Below are 18,100 nucleotides of genomic sequence, written 5' to 3'. Positions count from 1 at the left end.
ATAAAAATGCATGTAAAATAAAAATGTGAATTGGTATGTGTGATTTTTTTTCCTGTTTACATTTACCTTACACTTCCTGATGGGACTTGTCCAAATGCAGAGAACCTGCCAAACAATGATTGCACTTATTTTGGGGGTGTTAACAAAGTTTATTCACTTTTGGAATCCTTGTTTACAAAATACACATTTGTGCTAGAGAGAATGCCTACTGAATTGTGTGAATACAGCCAGCAGCATGGTGTGGGTTACGAGTGCCCTGGGCAACTCCCGGCAAGAGGTGGTCCCTGTGGCACCACACACGTGCTCCTGGGCCCCCCATGCAATAACATCACTTCCAGGAAGTGACAGCATCGCACAGGGCACAGTCACCCCCCCGTGAGCGCTCCCCTGATTCGGGGCTGTTTGCCTCCCTGCCCCGTACCCCTCTGCTGCAGCCACTCATCGCAGCCGCCTGTATTGCTGCCACTCATTCACCACGCTCCTTGGCCAGCAGCCACAGAGACCCAACTCGGCACCCAGCGAGCCGGCCGCCCCGTTGGCATGGCAGGTGGCCAGGGTGGCACGGGTGGTCTTCCAGCTTCTGTGGACATGGTGCAGGCTCTCCTTGGCAACTGGTGCCCCTTAATAATTTTGTGCCCAGGGCAGCTGCCCTTCTGGCCCACCCCACACTACCCCACTGAATACAGCTGCAGTTTTAGCTTGTAAATAACCCTTAGATACTTTCAACTCCCAGTTCATTGACCTATGTCCTGCCTGTTTATATCCATGTCACAATGATTATACACATATAAGACATAGTGATAAGAGTGTTAAATGTTCAGCTACGAAGGCCAGTGGGTGGCTTGGATCTCTCTCTCTCTCTTTCTCTCTCTCTCTCTCTCTCTCTCTCTCTCTAAGCCTAGGTACCTGGCTGAGATGGCTGTCATGCAGGGGGGGGGGAATGGAGGAATGGAGAACCTATGACACTGTCCTAAAGGAAAGGTAGGATTTTAAAAAATAGATGTATTATCATCTCAGCTGTATAAGGCTCATTACTTCCATTCCCAAGGCCCAGTTTCACTTCAGGGAATAAAATATTTTGACCGGAATCAGTATGGCAGTGCTTCATCGGTCTCAATTAACAATTTTACCATTCTATCTTCCTTTCTTGGACTGTGCAGGTGGTTCCCATAACTATTTCTGTAATCACCACTCTCTGGTTCCAAGGGAACTGACAAGGATGACAAAAGACCGGTCCATTTCACCAGCATGAGAGGTTTTCCCCCCTTCCAAAGGTCATGCGTGTGCACATAAGCACGTTTCAATAGAATTAAAGTGGCTGGAGAGCAAGTGGTGAAACTGGCAAGACTTTCACTTGAGCACGTCAATTTCATGAGCATTCAGGGGAAAGGGAGTTGGATATCTGCAATTGTGAAATTGACAATGCTTTCTCTAACCCTAACCGTATTCCAGCAAAACAGAGAGTAATTGTGGTGAAGGAGATGGTGGCAGGGAGGCCAAAAGAAATAATTGGGGGGAAATCATTCATAACCATTGATGCATGGGGACAAGAACAGGGGAGGGTTGCTGGGACAACTGCAGAGACAACAATTTCCACCATGTGCAATATTTTGTTGTAGTACCCCGTTTATATGGATCTATACAAATATGACACTGGTGGTCCCTGGCATATCGGGGGTGGGGGGAATTGTCCTTCTGCCGCATCAGAGAGTTTCAGGACTGGCAACTGGATAGGTTGGCCTAGGCTAGAAAATCCACTTGCGGACCGCTCTAGAACCCAACCTACTTATGCCAGCAGGCGTGTCTCCCTTGGAAAAAGGCAAGAAGAGAGCAAGAAACCTGCAGCTTTTGCACATGCGCCCGGCAGCTCGACTGGCTGCGCCGAGCAACAGGAAGGGCGACGGTTTGTTGATGTATTGCCTCGGGTTTGCATGAGCTAGGGGGGCGAGGGTGGGAACGCGGGGCGTGGGGTGGGGACGAAAGGAGAAATCATAACCCTTTGCAAAAAAAAAATATCTATCTTTTGCAAAGGGTAGCTCCGGGTGCGTCGCGTCGCTTTGCCTTCCCCGCTTGCTATTAGCAACGCCTCCCCCGGGGCTGTGGAGCAAAGACCGAGTTTGCACAAATAGGAAGGGGAGAGCTTGGTGCCTCCCAGCCGGGACTGCAGGATCTGCATTGCATTGTACAGGGTGGGCTGTTTCTGCAGTGGGCCGTTTCGATCTTGTGGTTTGTTAAAGGCGAATTATATCCTTAATAAACTAGAAGGCCAAAGGCACTCCCCGCATTTATTTCAGCGTACCCTTTCCCGAGGCAGAAGGGGGAGATTACAGAAAGTGCGGTTGCCAGCTCTATATGGGGAAATTTCTGAGATTTGGGGGTGGAGCCTGGAGAGGTTTAGGGAGGGGCCTTATTAAGATGCAATGCCATAGAGTCCACCCTCCAAAGCATCCATTTCCCCCAGGGGAACTGATCTCTATGGCCTGCAGATCAGCTGTAATTCTGGGAGCTCTCCAGCCACCACCTGGAGTCTGGCAACCCTTTCTCTATAAGAATTTCTCAAATCAACTAGCAACCCGCTTCTTCAAAGGCACTGTGTGGATCCTTACTATGCCGTCATCTTATGTAGGGGGTATTTTTTAAAAGTCGGGGAAAGGGGGAAGCGTGAGAGGCAAGCTTGCAACTCATGTATTATTTCTTTCCATGAAAAATGAAATCTTGCCCTCAAGTCAAAGCTGGACTTGGAAGGGCCGTTCTACAGCAATGTTAGTCTTAGAGGTGCTACTGGACTCTTTTCTATTTTGCTACAGCAATGTTGCAAGAGAGCAGAGCGAATTAAAAAGAACGGGGGATTAAAAACAATAGAGGCTCACTATCTCAACAGATACATCAAGGTTGGAAGACAAGGTGTGCTGAATTAAATTATCTCAGTTAACTGGAAATGCAAAACTAGATGTATGAATTCAAGAGCTTTTAAAAAAAACAGGAGGCAATGGATCAGAATATCTGGGATAAATGAGTTAGTAATAAAGGTGAAATGTGCTATGAGCATATGCAGAGTGCATTTTCCTCAGTAATCACAGCTAACCTGCACAGAGCTGGAATTTAAGAGGCAAGGCTTCTGTTTCAGAGACTGGGACATTAGTTGTAGTTAACTTCCGGCACCTCTCTTTAAAAGTTGATCGTGGATTTATCCCAGACATTTCAGACACCTGTGAATCTTCATGCCTGGGCGCAGATAGAGTTTTATTACCTTAACAAATATCTTCCGTCTCTGCCCCCAGCCCCAGCCTCCACATAGAATGGTTGTCCCCAAGCCAGAAGAACTGAAGAAGCTCCGGGAATCTTTCCAGGCCAAGAAGCAAGCATGTTTCATCTTGGGCGCCTCGGGTGAGACGGGGAAGGAACTGCTGGCTGAAGTATTGAGGCAGCAACTTTTCTCCAAGGTGACGCTCATCGGCCGGAGAAAGCTGGACTTGGAAGGGCCATTCTACAGCGATGTTGTAAGAGACCAGAGCCAACAATTGTTGCGTGTGCTGAGCATTAGACAGGGTTTGCTTTAAAAAAAAAAATTTTAGTAGACTGATGTGCCCTTAATCCATAGGCAAGATCCTGCACATAAAGTAGTGACTGACGTTAGGCAGGAAATTTATCCTTTACTGGCCATTTTTGCTCTTAAGAATAGTTTTTAACAGTGCCATTTTCTTATTTTAGGCCTGCTTTATTTTATGGAAAAGTGTACAGGAACTGTTTGTAGGATACTCGAACTTAAATTAACCTACAGCGCAGCCCGTTTCAAGTCAGGAAGATGGTGCGGCAGGAAATCTTAATGTGTAAGGAACGGTGGAATACAAACTTGATTGCTAGATTGTTGTTGTTACAGTTCATAAACAGCACATATCAATCAAGTGAATTATACTGAAGAAAAACAATAATGAAATTTACAGACATGCGCACAAAACTGTATGAGTTAAAAAACAAGACTCAGGAATAGAAAATAAAACATGGGCTGCAGTGAACTCCCATTTCATATATCTGATACCTTCTGTAAGCATTTCTTGTGACATCTGTAAGCAACAGCAAAAAAAAAACCGGATGCAAGCCAATGTAAGCTGAGGCATTCCATCAGATAAAAATTTTAGTGATATCCAAAGGGTTTTTCTCCCAAAAATCTAAGCAAGGGTTGTAGGATCTTCACACAAGCATCCTGTTAAAAATTGCAACGAAGCATGATGTGCTCAACTGGTCTCAACCTTGCCTACACTGCAAGGGCAGACCCTCTCTGCCCCTGAGACCTTTTTATAACATACCTCAACAACTGCAGAGGGGAAGATGTTCTATCTGGCCGTGGAGAAAACCCTGCGATGGGACGGAATCTCTAATAATGACAAATAAGCTGCTGGAGTTACATCATACGATTGCTAGGTATGATTCTCGTTGCTACAAAATTGTGATTGCAAAGGAAATCATCCCAGCACACACTGATTAATTTAATGCATCTCTAAAGATGAAGATATTGGGAGGGAAGGTGGCATGGTATAGCCCGATCTTGTCAGATCTCGGAAGCTAAGCGGGGTCAGCACTTGGATGGGCGACCATCAAGGAGAACTCTGCAGAGGAGCGCCTTCTGCTTCTGACTTGCCTTAAAATCCCCTGGTCACCATAAGTTTACAATTTGACAGCACATACACAAAGAGTTGTTTCTTCCAACAGCATCTCCAATTTTCCTTTGGTGCTAATTGACAGAATTTTACTGGTCTGGGCAATGTTCTTCCAATTAACCATACAATCATTTAACAGGTTTTGGAACAGGAGCTATGAAAATGTGCCGCCATGCATTTTCAACAGCAGAAAAATAGATCAAACATCTATCCACACTTATAAACAATGCCGCTTTTCATTTATCTCCAAAGATCAGATTAAACCTCTAAAACTACCTTTAAAACATGCTTCCATAAAATAAAAGGAATTAGAAAGGTTTTAACACCCCTACAACGTTAGTATTGGCTAATGAACCTCCTGAAATTTGCCCTCTGTTTAACCCTTGCTGCAGTGCAAAAATAAAAAGCATAAAAAAGCATGTATTTTAGCATGAGAATAATGTGATGTATTAAGACACATTTTCAGATACACAATGCATCATCTCTGCCTTATGCCTGAAGCAACTGTTTCATTACTTCTCTTTGTTACAACATAGGCAGGTATGCGAGTACCCTGTCCCCACTTTCTGTTGTTTGTTGTTGATGTTGTTGTTGTTGTTGTTGTTGTCGTCGTCATCGAAGGCTTTTAATGGTTTGTTTCCTATTCTGGTTTCCCTTGTGCCCCACCTCCCAGAAACAAGAAGTTGTTGACTTTGAGAAACTGGATGAATTTGCTGCTGCCTTCCAAGGCCATGATGTTGGATTCTGCTGCCTGGGCACGACCAAAGGGAAAGCTGGAGCGGTGAGGAACTTGGCCTAACCAGAAAATAGGACTGTGCTTGATATGTGGGGAAAGCTAAGGAAGGTGGAGAGACTGGGGCAGCTGGTAAATGCAAAGAATATGGGGGAACGGGCCAGGGCAGATATAAAAACTGTTTTCCCCCCCACCAGGTTGAGAACGAAATGGGAGTGCTTGGAACGCTGGGAGGATTGTAATGCAAGATATTAGGGCAGAGTTTACATACAGGGACAGACATTTTTCTCCATTGTTGCTGGAGCTGCCAATACAGCACAGCACCAGTGGGGCTTCCACAAGCAGGTTTCCCTGTCCTGGTCCCCCAGTAGTGGCCATTCCTTTTCCCTTCTCCTACTAGTACCAGCAGGGATTTTTCAATTTTTTTAAAAAATTGGCAAATGAATATCATTTTATCAATATAACAGTAAGTGCAACAGGTCCTCTGAATTCCCATCTTGTGTTTTCCTTTAAGTTAGTCTCTAACCCCTTTTGTTGCAGCAGTATGCCTTTCTCCTTATATCTCCTCAACAAAAGGGGCTAGAGACTTACTTTTTTTAAAAAAAAGAGAGAGAAAGCTGTTGTTTGATAAACACATTGTTTTTTACCTGCCTTGTTCAGCTGGTGTATAAAAGATAAATTTGGCTTTATAGTTATCATTATTTGGGAGGCCTTCCCTTTACTTGTAGGGTTTTTTCCGTCTAATGATAACCTGTGGGATAGCTCTCCACGTCCTTCCATTCCCTGTCTGCTGCTATGGAAACAGGGAAGAGAACTGATCATTAGGTTGGGGGCGACACAGGGCTGAAAGAGAACATTTAGACTAGACCAGGTCTTGAAATGTTAAGGAACTCTCCAAAATAATGAACCCAATTCTAAATCAAATCGGAGAGTGGAGTGTGTCAGCCAGTTGGTTTATGGGGTTCTCCCAGTTTTGGCTCACAATCACACTGCGAGGTAGGTTAGGGTGAGAGATTCTGACTGGTTCAAAGACATCAAGTGTGGATTTGAACTCAGGTCTCACCAGTACAGTGAGTTGGGATCAGCGATCCAAGGCTCACAAATCCTCCGCGCTTTTACTGCGTGCCGCAATCCTTTCTGACCCTGGGAAACTCAATTTCCAGAGTTGTAGGACCTGTGTGTGGAGTAACAGCCTTCTGGGTTGGTGGGCTGCGATGACAACGGGGCAAATCACTCCTTCTTCCTTCTGTCGGTGAAGTTGTGCAGAGCTTGGCAGATGGAAGAAAAAGAGGGAACGATTTTGCCTCTTCTTCCTCCTGATTTGGCTTTTACTCCACATGGGTGACTTGACTCTAAAAACCAACTTTCCCGAGGTTGGAGGGGACTGCTGCAGGAAAAGGAAAGCAGAGAAGATCTGTGACTGTCAGCACATTGCTGGATCTAACCACGGTTTGTCATCAGCTAATATGGTTTATTAGCCAGTGTATTGTCTTCAACACGTTGTGACCTACAGTGAACATTTGAGGAATTCTCTTTTGAAATCTAAATAATGTCACTCTCCATCACTCCAGGCTGGATTTGTGCGGGTCGACCGGGATTATATTCAGCACTCTGCAGAGTTAGCCAAAGCTGGCGGATGCCACCACTTCATCTTACAGTCAACTAAGGGAGCAGACCCCTCCAGCTCTTTCTTTTACCTTCAGGTTAAGGTATGTCTGAGGGTTGAGACTCAAGTCAGTGGCTTTCAAGGTCAAATAGTGGATAGGAGGAAGAAACATCTGGTTTCTATCTTTGGTCTCCATTCTACTGTACCCAAGTTGTAGGCCTTGGAGTCATCTACAGATGTTGGCAGTTGTACCCATTCATATAACTGTCGCATGGAATACGGGCAGAAAGTTTCGAAAACAGGCCAACACCTGTTCATGTTTAAGTAACAAAAAAGAGTGAGGTCAGTGTCATAGATAAAATATGGAGGGACTAGCAACAAAGCCCGTTGTGTGAAAATATAAAACGGGCTCTAGAATACCATTGTTCGTCATTTTTTTATTTTTCGTGAAACATAACAATCTGTCATCAACGTTGAAAGATTTTGTAAAGATTTTATCAGCATTGGGAAGTAACTTGCTGTGCTCTGCTCCCCAGACAATTTGAACTTCCACATCGTCAAAGCAGCCTAGAGGCCAGAGTAGGAGGGTGCTGAGGGGAGGCACGGGGAGGAGTGCTTAGGCCATCCATTTAGCAGTCCCCTTCCCAGTGGCAAGCGGGCGCTTCACAGCAGCTTCAAGACCAGAGTCATCGGCAATGCGCCTGTGCGAGGATAAAAAGAGAGTCGTCACCTATACGACTTGCCTTTTATATAATAGGATGCTCACGGTTTTGAGTACCCCAGCAGAAAGGTCCTAACTGATGGGGGGAATCTCACTTCTTCTAAACTTTCAGCAGTCACATATTTCGTACCTTATGCTGTCGTATGGCACCTGAATGCACCATCTGTGCACTGACTCATTGTCTGCAGTCCGGGCAGGGTGTGTGTGTGTGTGTGTGTGAGTGAGTGCTTCAGGCCGAGGCGTCTCCTTTTGGAGAACTTTTGCCCCTGATTAATGTGTAGGCCAGCTCACCATCGATGGCATGTAATTTTGAGTGTGGAGCCATATGGTATTTGCAGGGCGTGTGTTTGAGAACTCACCCCCTTATGTGTTTGGTTTGCTTTCTCTCCCCAGGGTGAAGCGGAGTCCAGGGTGAAAGCAGTGGGGTTCGACCGCTGCTCCATATTTAGACCAGCGTAAGTATCAAGAAATGTGGGTGTGACAGTGGGTGGGTGGAGACCTTTTATGAGCCAAATGCGAGGGCCAATTGTTGAACATTCATGCTTCTGGGATGCTTAAGAATTGGCTATTAAGCAGGGCCAGGTGGAAAAGAACAAGTGAGCTGTGACTCATGAAAGCTCATACCCAACCACAAATTTTGTTAGTTTTACAGATGCAACTGGACTCTTGCTCTTTTCTACTGCTACAGACAGACTCACCTTGATCTAGGGACAGGTGGAGCAATGCTTCGATGCTCCACCAGGGTTAAGAGCGGCAGGACTCTAATCAGTAGAGTCAGGTTTTGATTCTCCACTCCTCTGCTTGAAGCCAGCTAGGTGATCTTGGGTCAGTCACAGTTGTTTCAGAGCTCCCTCAGCCCCACCCACCTCTCAGGGTGATTGTTGTGGGGATAATAATAATAATATACTTTGTAAACCGTTCTGAGAGGCTGTTAAGTTGTCCTGAAGGGCGGTATATAAATTGAATGTTATTATACTTGAAGGAACAGGTAGTACATAGATAGCACGCACGGCAACATAGTGGTGAAGTCTATGGTCTCTAACTTGTTAGCGAAGTGTCTCTTTGAGATCATTTCCCTACGATACAGCCATTTGCGAAGGCCAGAAGAGTTGGGGCTCTCCTGACTTCCTCAGGCAGGCCTTTCCATAGGGCAGAGGCCACCACAGAGAATGCATGCGTACGGATATAAAAACTAGGAGAGCTGATTCTTGACCCTCATCTCCTCTCTTCCTGTAGGGTGCTGCTGTGTGATCGTCAGGAGTCTCGTCCTGCTGAGTGGGTAACCAGGAAATTCCTCGGAGCAATAGCCTACATCAGCCCCACGTTTTACTCCGTGCCCACCGTGACGGTGGCCCGGGCAATGGCGAACAACGTAGTGATGCCAGCAAATGATAACCAGAAGGTGGAGGTGCTGGAGAATGCAGACATACATGCACTGGGGAAACACTAAGTAGTTGGGGGGCTTGTTCCTGGATAACAGAGCTGGTGGAGGGCGCTGTATCAATCCCAGTATCCCAGTCTTGTCTGATCTTCCTCATCCCCAGTGGCCACCTCTTAAATAGTGAGGTCTTCCGTATTTCCTTTTTTTTTGAAAAAAAAATAAGATTTTATTAATACAATAATACAGTCATAACATGATAAGAATAAGAACAACTAAGGTGATGCGCAAAAGCCATTAATTTTAGCTACAGGGTGAGCATATATTGTGCTAATAACACAAAGGAAATTTTCTTCGAAGTTCATTTTCTGAAGCAAGGCATGCAAATATTCAATTTCTAAGGAGTCAAATGCCTTCTGTTTATCTAAGGCAAGGATTGCTGATTGTACTTGTTTTTGTTTACAATGGGATATTATATTAAGAGCTTTAAATACATTATCCATTATGTCCCTTTTTGGTAAAAATCCAGACTGATCCATATTTATATATTCACCAATATTATTGCGGTGAATATTTTATATTCTACATTATTGAGGTGAATATTTTATATTCTACATTTAATAGAGAAATTGATGTATAGGAAGCTGGATTCATTCCATGTTGATAATAAGTTTGCATATTTTTTAAAGAACTCAGCTGAAAAACCATCAGGTCCTGAGGCTTTGTGCGTTTTAAGATTTGTAATAGAGTCTAAAATTTCTTGCAAGGAAATGGGATTTTCCAGTTTCCTTGAAGCCATTCTTTTGTGATTCCATATTAACCCAACAAACCACTTTATTTCCAGTGGCTGCCATTTTGAATTAAATTGGAGAGTTACCAAAAGGACAAATATTGCTTTCATGGATATTTAGGGATCATAAACACGATCGTGGATCATGGAGGATGAGGGGTATGCTATTGGTGGGGCTAGGGCACTTTGGCCCAACCCACCACAGATCTTTAGTTTTGTGTATGAATGTTCTCTTCCCATCGTGCACTGAGTAAAACTAGACGCCAAAGTGCCTGTGGCTGGAAGATCAGGTCTGTTCAGAACTCAGCCCAATCCTAATCACAGCAAAAATGTGCCTGTTGGGGAAAGGTAAGCAGACACATAGGCAGGTGTTGAAGATTCCTTGAACAGACTTAAATACTGGAAACGAGTCTGTCTGCAGAAAAATGCCTGGGAGAAGGGATGGAGAAGGAAAGATAAGAAGGGTGGGAAATGCAGAGCTTTAAAGCATGCCATCCATACCTTCTCTTTAAATGTTACTGGGGAAGAACCACGTTTACAAATGCTCCCTTGCTGCCATCATATATCGTTGGGTCTCCGGTAGGTGTAGCTCTGAGAATTCCATGAACAGAGCTTCCAGCATTTCTCGTTCACTAAATTCAGGGGCTTGATTTTAGATCAAGACCTCAAGGCGAGGAGAAGATCGCCCCAGAATTTTTCTCAATAGGAAATGCCCATTGAGGACCCCGGTGGGACAAATTGTGAGATTTGTGACTCCCTGGAGCGATTTAGATCAGGAAAATGGATCAGTGGGAAGGATTAACACACATACATGCACTTCACTCCATGGTCCTGATCCAAATTGTCGCCTTGTGCTCCTGATGTTTAGAGAAGGAGAAACTGGGAATTCTGTTCAAGGACCTCTAAACATCCATGGCTGTTTCCGCACTACTCACCTTCATCCGGAACGCTGTGGAATGTCACGAAAAAAACGCAGAAGATTGCATCTTCTCATGCGAGTTTTGCACGACATCATGCAAGACTCGCGCAAGAAGACGCTATCTTCTGCGTTTTTTCCGCAGCGTTCCGGATGAAGGTGAGTAGTGTGGAAACGGCCCATGTCTGAGATTTTGCCCATCTAGATTTTTTTCTAGGATGTGGGAAATGTTTGTATTCATTGCGAATTGTACAGGTCTGATTTGACATTTTATATCTGAGCTTGTGGATCCTCACCTGTCTCCCCTTATACCGAAGTGACAACTTTAAGACTAAATGGAGCTGCCAAAAAGCAAACAGTAACACATACCAAGACGTAATCTTAGAAGGGAGGAGTTTATGAATTACACTTTTTCCCAAAGCTTTCTTTTTTAAAAATTTTATCATAACACAAAAAACCTATGAAACATAAAACAGAAACTAAACATGCACATTTAAACAAAAACTAAAATCATTCAGATCATATAGTTCACATATCTGTAATAGAACTTGCTTTATGTATTCTTGATTTTTTCACTTCTATTGAGATACTCTTCTCTATCTTTACCATCTATCCTCACATCTAATGGTGATTTTTGTTACAAACATATATTGTTGATCACTTTACTTTATATTCTAATTTGAGCTTAAATTTATTCTTTCTTATTCCTGATTTCTAACTAAATAGTCAAAAAATATTTCCCATTTTTCTTGACATTCTGAGACTGGTCTATTATGTATATAAGGTTAGTTTCGCCATCGTCGCATATTCATATAATTTGTTCTTCCATTCTTGCGAGAGTGGACGTCTTTCTGCTTTCTGCTTTGCTGCAGATACTACTCTTGTCGCCGTCACCATATACTTAAATAATTCACTGTGCATTTTTATAATATTGTTTGGCTTTTTTCCAAAGCTTTCCTATTTTTTTGAAGATGTAAAATTTCAGTATGTTTCTAAATGACTGTAGCTTCATTCCCCGATGTAGCACTATTGTGCGTTCAAAGGAGGACTCCGCTTATGGATAGATGGATGAGAGAAGAAATTGTTAGAGAGCTGAACTTAAATATTATCACCACTCCAAAATATTACACTGTGCACTGCGACTGCGTGAGAAGCTTCACAGAAGTCCACTTCATACATGATGTTGTCCCTGCACATGAACACTAAGGTCAGATGGGGGAAAAACTCATACCGTAGTATATGCTGCAGGGCTAACATTAGAAATGAGAATTACTGGGCGTCTACTGAGGCTCATGTTACTAAGATGGAGGGGTGGACCTGTCACCACCACCCCAGCCCTGCTGGTTCTTCCTGTTGTGTCAATGCTGACTTTGAGGGAGGGAGCAACGAGCAATATAAGGAGCAACTACCACTGGCCACTATCCTCTAGGCCATATTGCAGACTGAGGGCCAAGCTACAAGTGACGAATGACACTTGAACGGCAAGTGGATCGAGTGGAAGGCAAGTGAACAGGGAGAAATAGACTTGCTGTTCAAGTGTCATTCGTCACTTGTAGCTTGGCCCTGAGGCCAGAGGAACATGAGTGGACAGCAGGAGGCACTCAAGGAGGGGGGCATTTATGGCATCTTGCCGATGGCCCTGCAACCTGGACTATTTTGCGTCGGGCACGCAGCTGCCTTTTGTGATCTGCTTGGAGAGTCCACAGTGGGCTGCAGTTTCTCAATGAATGTACCTGGGGCAAAAACAGACACTTGCATAAGCTACACACTTGACACTATACACCTGTGCAAGGGAAAACATGGTACGAGAAGTGGCTGCAGAAATCAGGGAATCATGCGGACACGGTATTCTTGCACTATGTGGAGATCCCCTAGTTTACTAGCACTTGCTTAGTTTTTATACTTAAGCAGAAGGGCTTTCAAGGGAATTCCAAATGAAAGACTTCTATGAATGGTTCAACGGTAAATAGCATGGCTGAAAATGAAATAAATGATGCTTGCCTAGTATTTTTCATGTTTTTTTTAAATTAGGGCCAAGCTACACATGACAAATGACACTTGAACGGCAAGTGGATTGAGTGGAGGGCAAGTGAACAGGGAGAAATACACTTGCCGTTCAAGTGTCATTCGTCATGTGTAGCTTGGCCCTTAGATGTTAATTTCTGTGTATGTTTGTGAATATCTTGGAACAGTCAGCCCAGTTCTCTGAATTATCATTTCCCTTTAAAATCAATATTCATACTGTCTTGAGAGTGGCTGGATTCCTGGGTTCAGGTAAATTTATTTAACTGGGGGCCAAGCTACACATGACGAATGACACTTGAACAGCAAGTGGATTGAGTGGAGGGCAAGTGAACAGGGAGAAATACACTTGCCGTTCAAGTGTCATTCGTCATGTGTAGCTTGGCCCTCAGTGTTACAAATATTAATAACCAAAGTGAAAATGGCATCAAATCACCAACAAACTGATAGTTTGTGTGAACATCTGGACTTTGCTGATTAGCACTTTGGACTTTGCTGATTAGCGTTTATTAGACCGATTAATTGTTAGCATTTTTCACATATCAGAAACTTCTGCTTTTTTGTGAAATGTTATTTTTAATGCCTAATACATTGAAAGTCTCTGAAATATCTTAAATAGCTGTCATTCCTCTGAATCCATCTATTAAATAAAGAATGGTTTATTTTAAATGGTGCCTTGTTTCTCCTGTATTGATAATACATTACTCTTCAATTTGTAGCTAGGTGATTGGATGAGAGACCTCCAATGAAGACCAGGGCTGTGGGGGCAGGCAATGGCAAACTACCTCTGTTAGTCTCTTGCCATGAAAACTATGCCAGGGGTTTGCGTAAGTCAGCTATGACTTGAGGGCACTCTCCACATACAAAAGGCTCCTTCACTTTAAACACCCTTGTTCGCAAGGTACACAGTAGGACTAGAGAAAAAAATCCCAGTTTCGGCTATTAGATAACAGAAGGAAGGATTGATGAGAGGCAAATGTAGTAAAAACATGTCTGCTTTTAATGACATAGTTTTTCAGCTAAAACTAAAACTAACATCTATTTGTAAACATGCAGTTTGAGTATACGTGAAATATGGCATTTAAACAGGCTGTAGCCCTACTTCACTGGGATTCTGTGATCTATATGCTCCCATACTCTGACCTGGATAGCCCAGGTGGGCCTGATCTCATCAGATCTCAGAAGCTAAGCAGGGTTGGCCTTGGTTAGTAATTGGATGGGAGACCTCCAACGAAGACCAGGGCTGTAGAGGCAGGCGATGACAAGCCACTTCTGTTAGTCTCTTGCCATGAAAACCCCACCAGGGATGGCTATAAGTCAGCTATGACTTGAAGGCAGGACACACACACATATGATCAGGGATCATTTCGTAGAAAAAGAGCTGGAGGAACTCATTAGCATAATTTATTAACAATTATTAGCATATGCCCCTTGACATCACCAGACATGTGTCATTGGCATAACTGATTTGCATATGCCACACCCCCTGACATCACATATCCTGGCTGTTTTGGACCCAATTCTGGCCATTCAGGGCCAAAATTGGGCCCAAAATGGCAAAAAGGGGCTGAAAATGGCCGAAAAGGGGCCCAAAATGGTCAGATCGGGCTGTTGCTGAGCAGGAGAGTGATCCACCACCCATCAGAGGCCTGATCCGGGCCATTTCGGCCCCAATTCAGGACAAAATGGGCCCAAAATAGCCGAGAGTCAGGTGGGTGAGGCCAACTGACGTGACCTGTTTGGGGAACTGCCGGAATTGTGTTCCGGCATGTTCCCCCTCGAAGTGAGCCCTGCATATGATCCCATAACATCAGGATTAGTGACAACTTCATTTTTTTGCTCAATCTTTGTACCGAAAGGGAAGCCTTTCCGCATAAATATTACTTAGCAGACAGGCCTCCTATCTTCCTGCTCATCAGGTGCTTCATGGCTTCCTTCACATCTTTGTTCCTCAGGCTGTAGATTAGCGGATTGAGCATCGGAATCACCAGTGTGTAGAACATGGAAACCACTTTGTCTTGGTCTTGTGAGCCTTTGGTCCTCGGCTGGGCATACATGAAAATGGCAGTGCCGTAGAAGAGACTGAGCGTAGTGAGGTGGGAAGTGCAGGTCGAGAGGGCTTTCCGCCGCCCTTGACTGGCGTGACCTCTGAGGACACTCCACAGAACTCGCATATAGGAGGCGAAAATAATTGCTGTGGTCACCACGGCAATGACGCTCGTGGAGGCGAACAGAATAGCCTCGGAGAGATGAGTGTCTGAGCAGGAGAGCTTCAAGACTGCAGGGATGTCGCAGAAGAAGTGGTTGATCCGGTTGGGGCCGCAGTAGGACAAGCGGAAAGCGCCGCTCGTCTGAATGATGGAGCCGAGAAGTCCACAGCTGTAAGCGCCAAGCACGAGCTGGAGGCAGCGCCCTTGAGTCATGAGCAAGGTATAGGTCAATGGGTGGCAGATGGCCAAGAAGCGATCGTACGCCATGGCTGCCAGGAGGAAGCACTCGGCAGTCACCAGGGTAGTGAAGCAGAACATCTGGGTGGCACAAGCTGGCAGGGAAATGGTCGCCCTGCCCCACTGAAGCTGGACCTCCAGGGCCTTGGGTGCGATGACGGAGGAGTAGCAGAGGTCCAAAAGGGAGAGGTTGCTGAGGAAGAAATACATGGGGGTGTGTAGACGCTGTTCAGCTCGGATCAGAGTGACCATCCAGCCGTTGCCCAGTACTGTGAATGTGTAGAGAAAAAGGAAGATGCCGGAGAAGAGAGGACCCAATTCAGGCTTCTCCGTAAAGCCCAAGAGGATGAACGTTGTCACTGTGGTTGAATTCTTCTGACCCTGTGTGGCATTAAGGCTAGGCCTGAAGTTTCTGTGAGTGAAACAATGACATAGTGATGATGAAATGCAAGGTTAGATAGATGCCAGGAGAGGAAAAACAGAAAGGATTTTAGCAGGTGTCCTACATTCAGTCATGAAAGAGTTAAATTGTTATTCTGTTGGTTTAGTCAGATAGCTAGTTAGCATTGGACCATGTAGGCCTCAAGTAAAAGTTCCCGAGATAGAAAGGGGAGTCTTTAGTCTTAATGAAGGAATCCAGGATTGTCTATTGGATGAACCAGCTTATTGGGGGGCAATTAACTAGCAACCTATACTAAGGTTTTATTGCTCTTTGTTCACTTTAAGTCTCTGAGAGCCAAGCTACACGTGACGCCTGACACAGGTTGGACACTTGTCAGCTTCCCTCAAGTTTTGATGGGAAATGTAGGCATCATGGTCTTACAGCTTGGCTCTCCATTTAATCAAAATTTACAGAACCACCCCCCCACACACATACCCAACGGAGGGGAAGGGGGGCGCCTGGCGAGAGCCCGACGCCTGCACTCCCCTCCCGACCGCATATTCTCCCTCCCATAGACTGCTGCTCTGTAAACTTCAATTAAATGGAGAGCCAAGCTGCAAGACCAGGATGCCTACATTCCCATCAGAACTTGAGGGAAGCTGACAAGTGTCCAACCTGTGTCAGGCATCACTTGTAGCTTGGCTCTAAGTCTGTGTGTCAAAGTCTTAGCCTTTTTCTCTTTAACCACCAAGATGTAGCCAGATAGTTAGATATTCTTTATTTTAAACCAAACGTACCCTTTTCCCTGATGTGCAGTAAAAGTATTTTTCTAGAGCTAAAACCATAGAAGTCTGTCTACTTATTTCCAATGTGCTAACTCTGCAACTCTTTTTAATTCCACCCCAACAGAAGGCTCCTGTATTGCTATGCAAAATAAGACCCATATGGCAAGACAGAATAGGTGATTTGGCTTCCAGGGTGAATAGATACCCCGCTGCACCTTATTCTCTTCTCGAAAGGATAGCCATGACTCGGTTGCTGACAACACACCGTGCGACATTCTCTAGCTCCACAGGCATGCATGTTTGTGGTTTGAGCTTTACACATGTTCACAGCACCTCTTGGGTTCTGCAGATTTGCAGAGATAAGGACAGAGTAACAGAATGTGCCAATGAAGGGGCATTTATTATATACTGGGTGTGTGACACAGCGCTCAGAAGACAGCTTTGCTGTACGTAAATTAGATTATGTTTACCGAAACACGTAAACATGGATTAAATGTTCTGCAACTACTCTTAAGGTGCCTCTTCCTTAGGGCCAAGCTACAAGTGATGAATGACACTTGAACAGCAAGTGTATTTCTCCCTGTTCACTTGCCCTCCACTCAATCCACTTGCCGTTCAAGTGTCATTCGTCACTTGTAGCTTGGCCCTGAGTGTTTGATTTCTAATATGAGATGTGGAAAGGTTATCTGTAAACAGAGTTGCAGGGCCAAGCTACACATGACGAATGACACTTGAACGGCAAGTGGATTGAGTGGAGGGCAAGTGAACAGGGAGAAATACACTTGCTGTTCAAGTGTCATTCGTCACTTGTAGCTTGGCCCCCAGTCTCCCCGGGCAATGTCTAACCCAGTGGTTCTCTTAACTTCTCACGGGTGAGTTTCAAAGTCAGGATGGAGGCAGGAAGTGGAACGGATTGAACCAGGAGGGAAAGCTCCTGGAACCTCGATGGCAAATTTGGATTTTCCAAATGTGCATAATGCATGAATTTGCTATGAAATACTGCTTGTTGCTCAATAATGTAATACATTTATAAATGATGAAAGTGAAAAAATAAAATAACTTGTTGAGTATTATGAGAGATGCTTGTATTTTATATAGCTAAGGTGATGTCTGTGTGATGGGGATGAACTGAGTGACATGGAGTTACTTTGCAAGTAGGTCCTGAAAAGAAAAATAAGTTCAGACGTGGGTCCCAATTTTAACAGTTTGAGAACGAAGGCTCTACCAACTACACCATGCTAGCTTTCATTTTGTTGGTTTAAAATACTTTTTCATACGTGGTTTTTTTTTTAAGTTTCAACATCGGATTTCGAAAGCAAAAAAATTAAAATATGTTCAAAAGAGATTTTAAAACTTTGCAAAATTATAAGATTGCATAGGAAAACTCTACTCTAGAGGAGCCTCCGCTGTTCCAAACAGTCCCTAATAGCCCCTGGCCAGATTATAACTCACCTCTCCATGGTTTCAAAGACCGTTACTGCAAAATCTGAGAAGAGGAGGCACTTCAGAATCTGACAACAGAGAATCATCATAAGATTATTTCTAATGTCATTTTTTTAAAAAAAGACTATCATTCAATTGCCTTTTCAAATGAAAGAATAAAACCTGACCGAATCCAGACTTCCCCTTCTGCAAGCAGAAGGTCATGCCCGTTAGCACAAG

General features: G+C 44.3%; 2 protein-coding genes across 4 annotated transcripts; one reads left to right on the top strand and one right to left on the bottom strand.

Annotated features, from left to right (window-relative positions):
• Positions 1-1,866: 1,866 nt before the first annotated feature.
• On the top strand, positions 1,867-13,493 carry LOC129346089 (oxidoreductase HTATIP2-like). Of its 3 annotated transcripts, none has more exons than XM_055003360.1 (6): positions 1,867-1,903; positions 3,282-3,500; positions 5,332-5,439; positions 6,963-7,100; positions 8,112-8,173; positions 8,955-13,493. In XM_055003360.1, the coding sequence occupies exons 2-6, from the start codon at positions 3,300-3,302 to the stop codon at positions 9,166-9,168; spliced, it is 723 nt and encodes a 240-aa protein (XP_054859335.1). In that variant the 5' UTR covers positions 1,867-1,903; positions 3,282-3,299; the 3' UTR covers positions 9,169-13,493. The 3 variants fall into 3 exon arrangements, with proteins under 3 accessions (XP_054859335.1, XP_054859336.1, XP_054859334.1); XM_055003361.1 differs by having other exon boundaries at positions 1,869-1,913; XM_055003359.1 differs by lacking the exon at positions 1,867-1,903 and adding an exon at positions 2,027-2,904.
• Positions 13,494-14,545: 1,052 nt separating this feature from the next.
• On the bottom strand, positions 14,546-17,898 carry LOC129346445 (olfactory receptor 5B21-like). Its single transcript, XM_055003797.1, has 2 exons — positions 17,891-17,898; positions 14,546-15,683 (listed from the first exon to the last, which is right to left on the bottom strand). Exons 1-2 carry the CDS (start codon positions 17,896-17,898, stop codon positions 14,705-14,707), a joined length of 987 nt encoding a protein of 328 aa, XP_054859772.1. The 3' UTR covers positions 14,546-14,704.
• Between the last annotated feature and the right edge of the window lie 202 nt (positions 17,899-18,100).

Source organism: Eublepharis macularius, chromosome 19, assembly GCF_028583425.1.
Source record: "Eublepharis macularius isolate TG4126 chromosome 19, MPM_Emac_v1.0, whole genome shotgun sequence".
NCBI lineage: Eukaryota > Metazoa > Chordata > Lepidosauria > Squamata > Eublepharidae > Eublepharis > Eublepharis macularius.
Note: the sequence above shows the minus strand (reverse complement) of the source record. Positions and strands in the feature narration are given on the sequence as shown.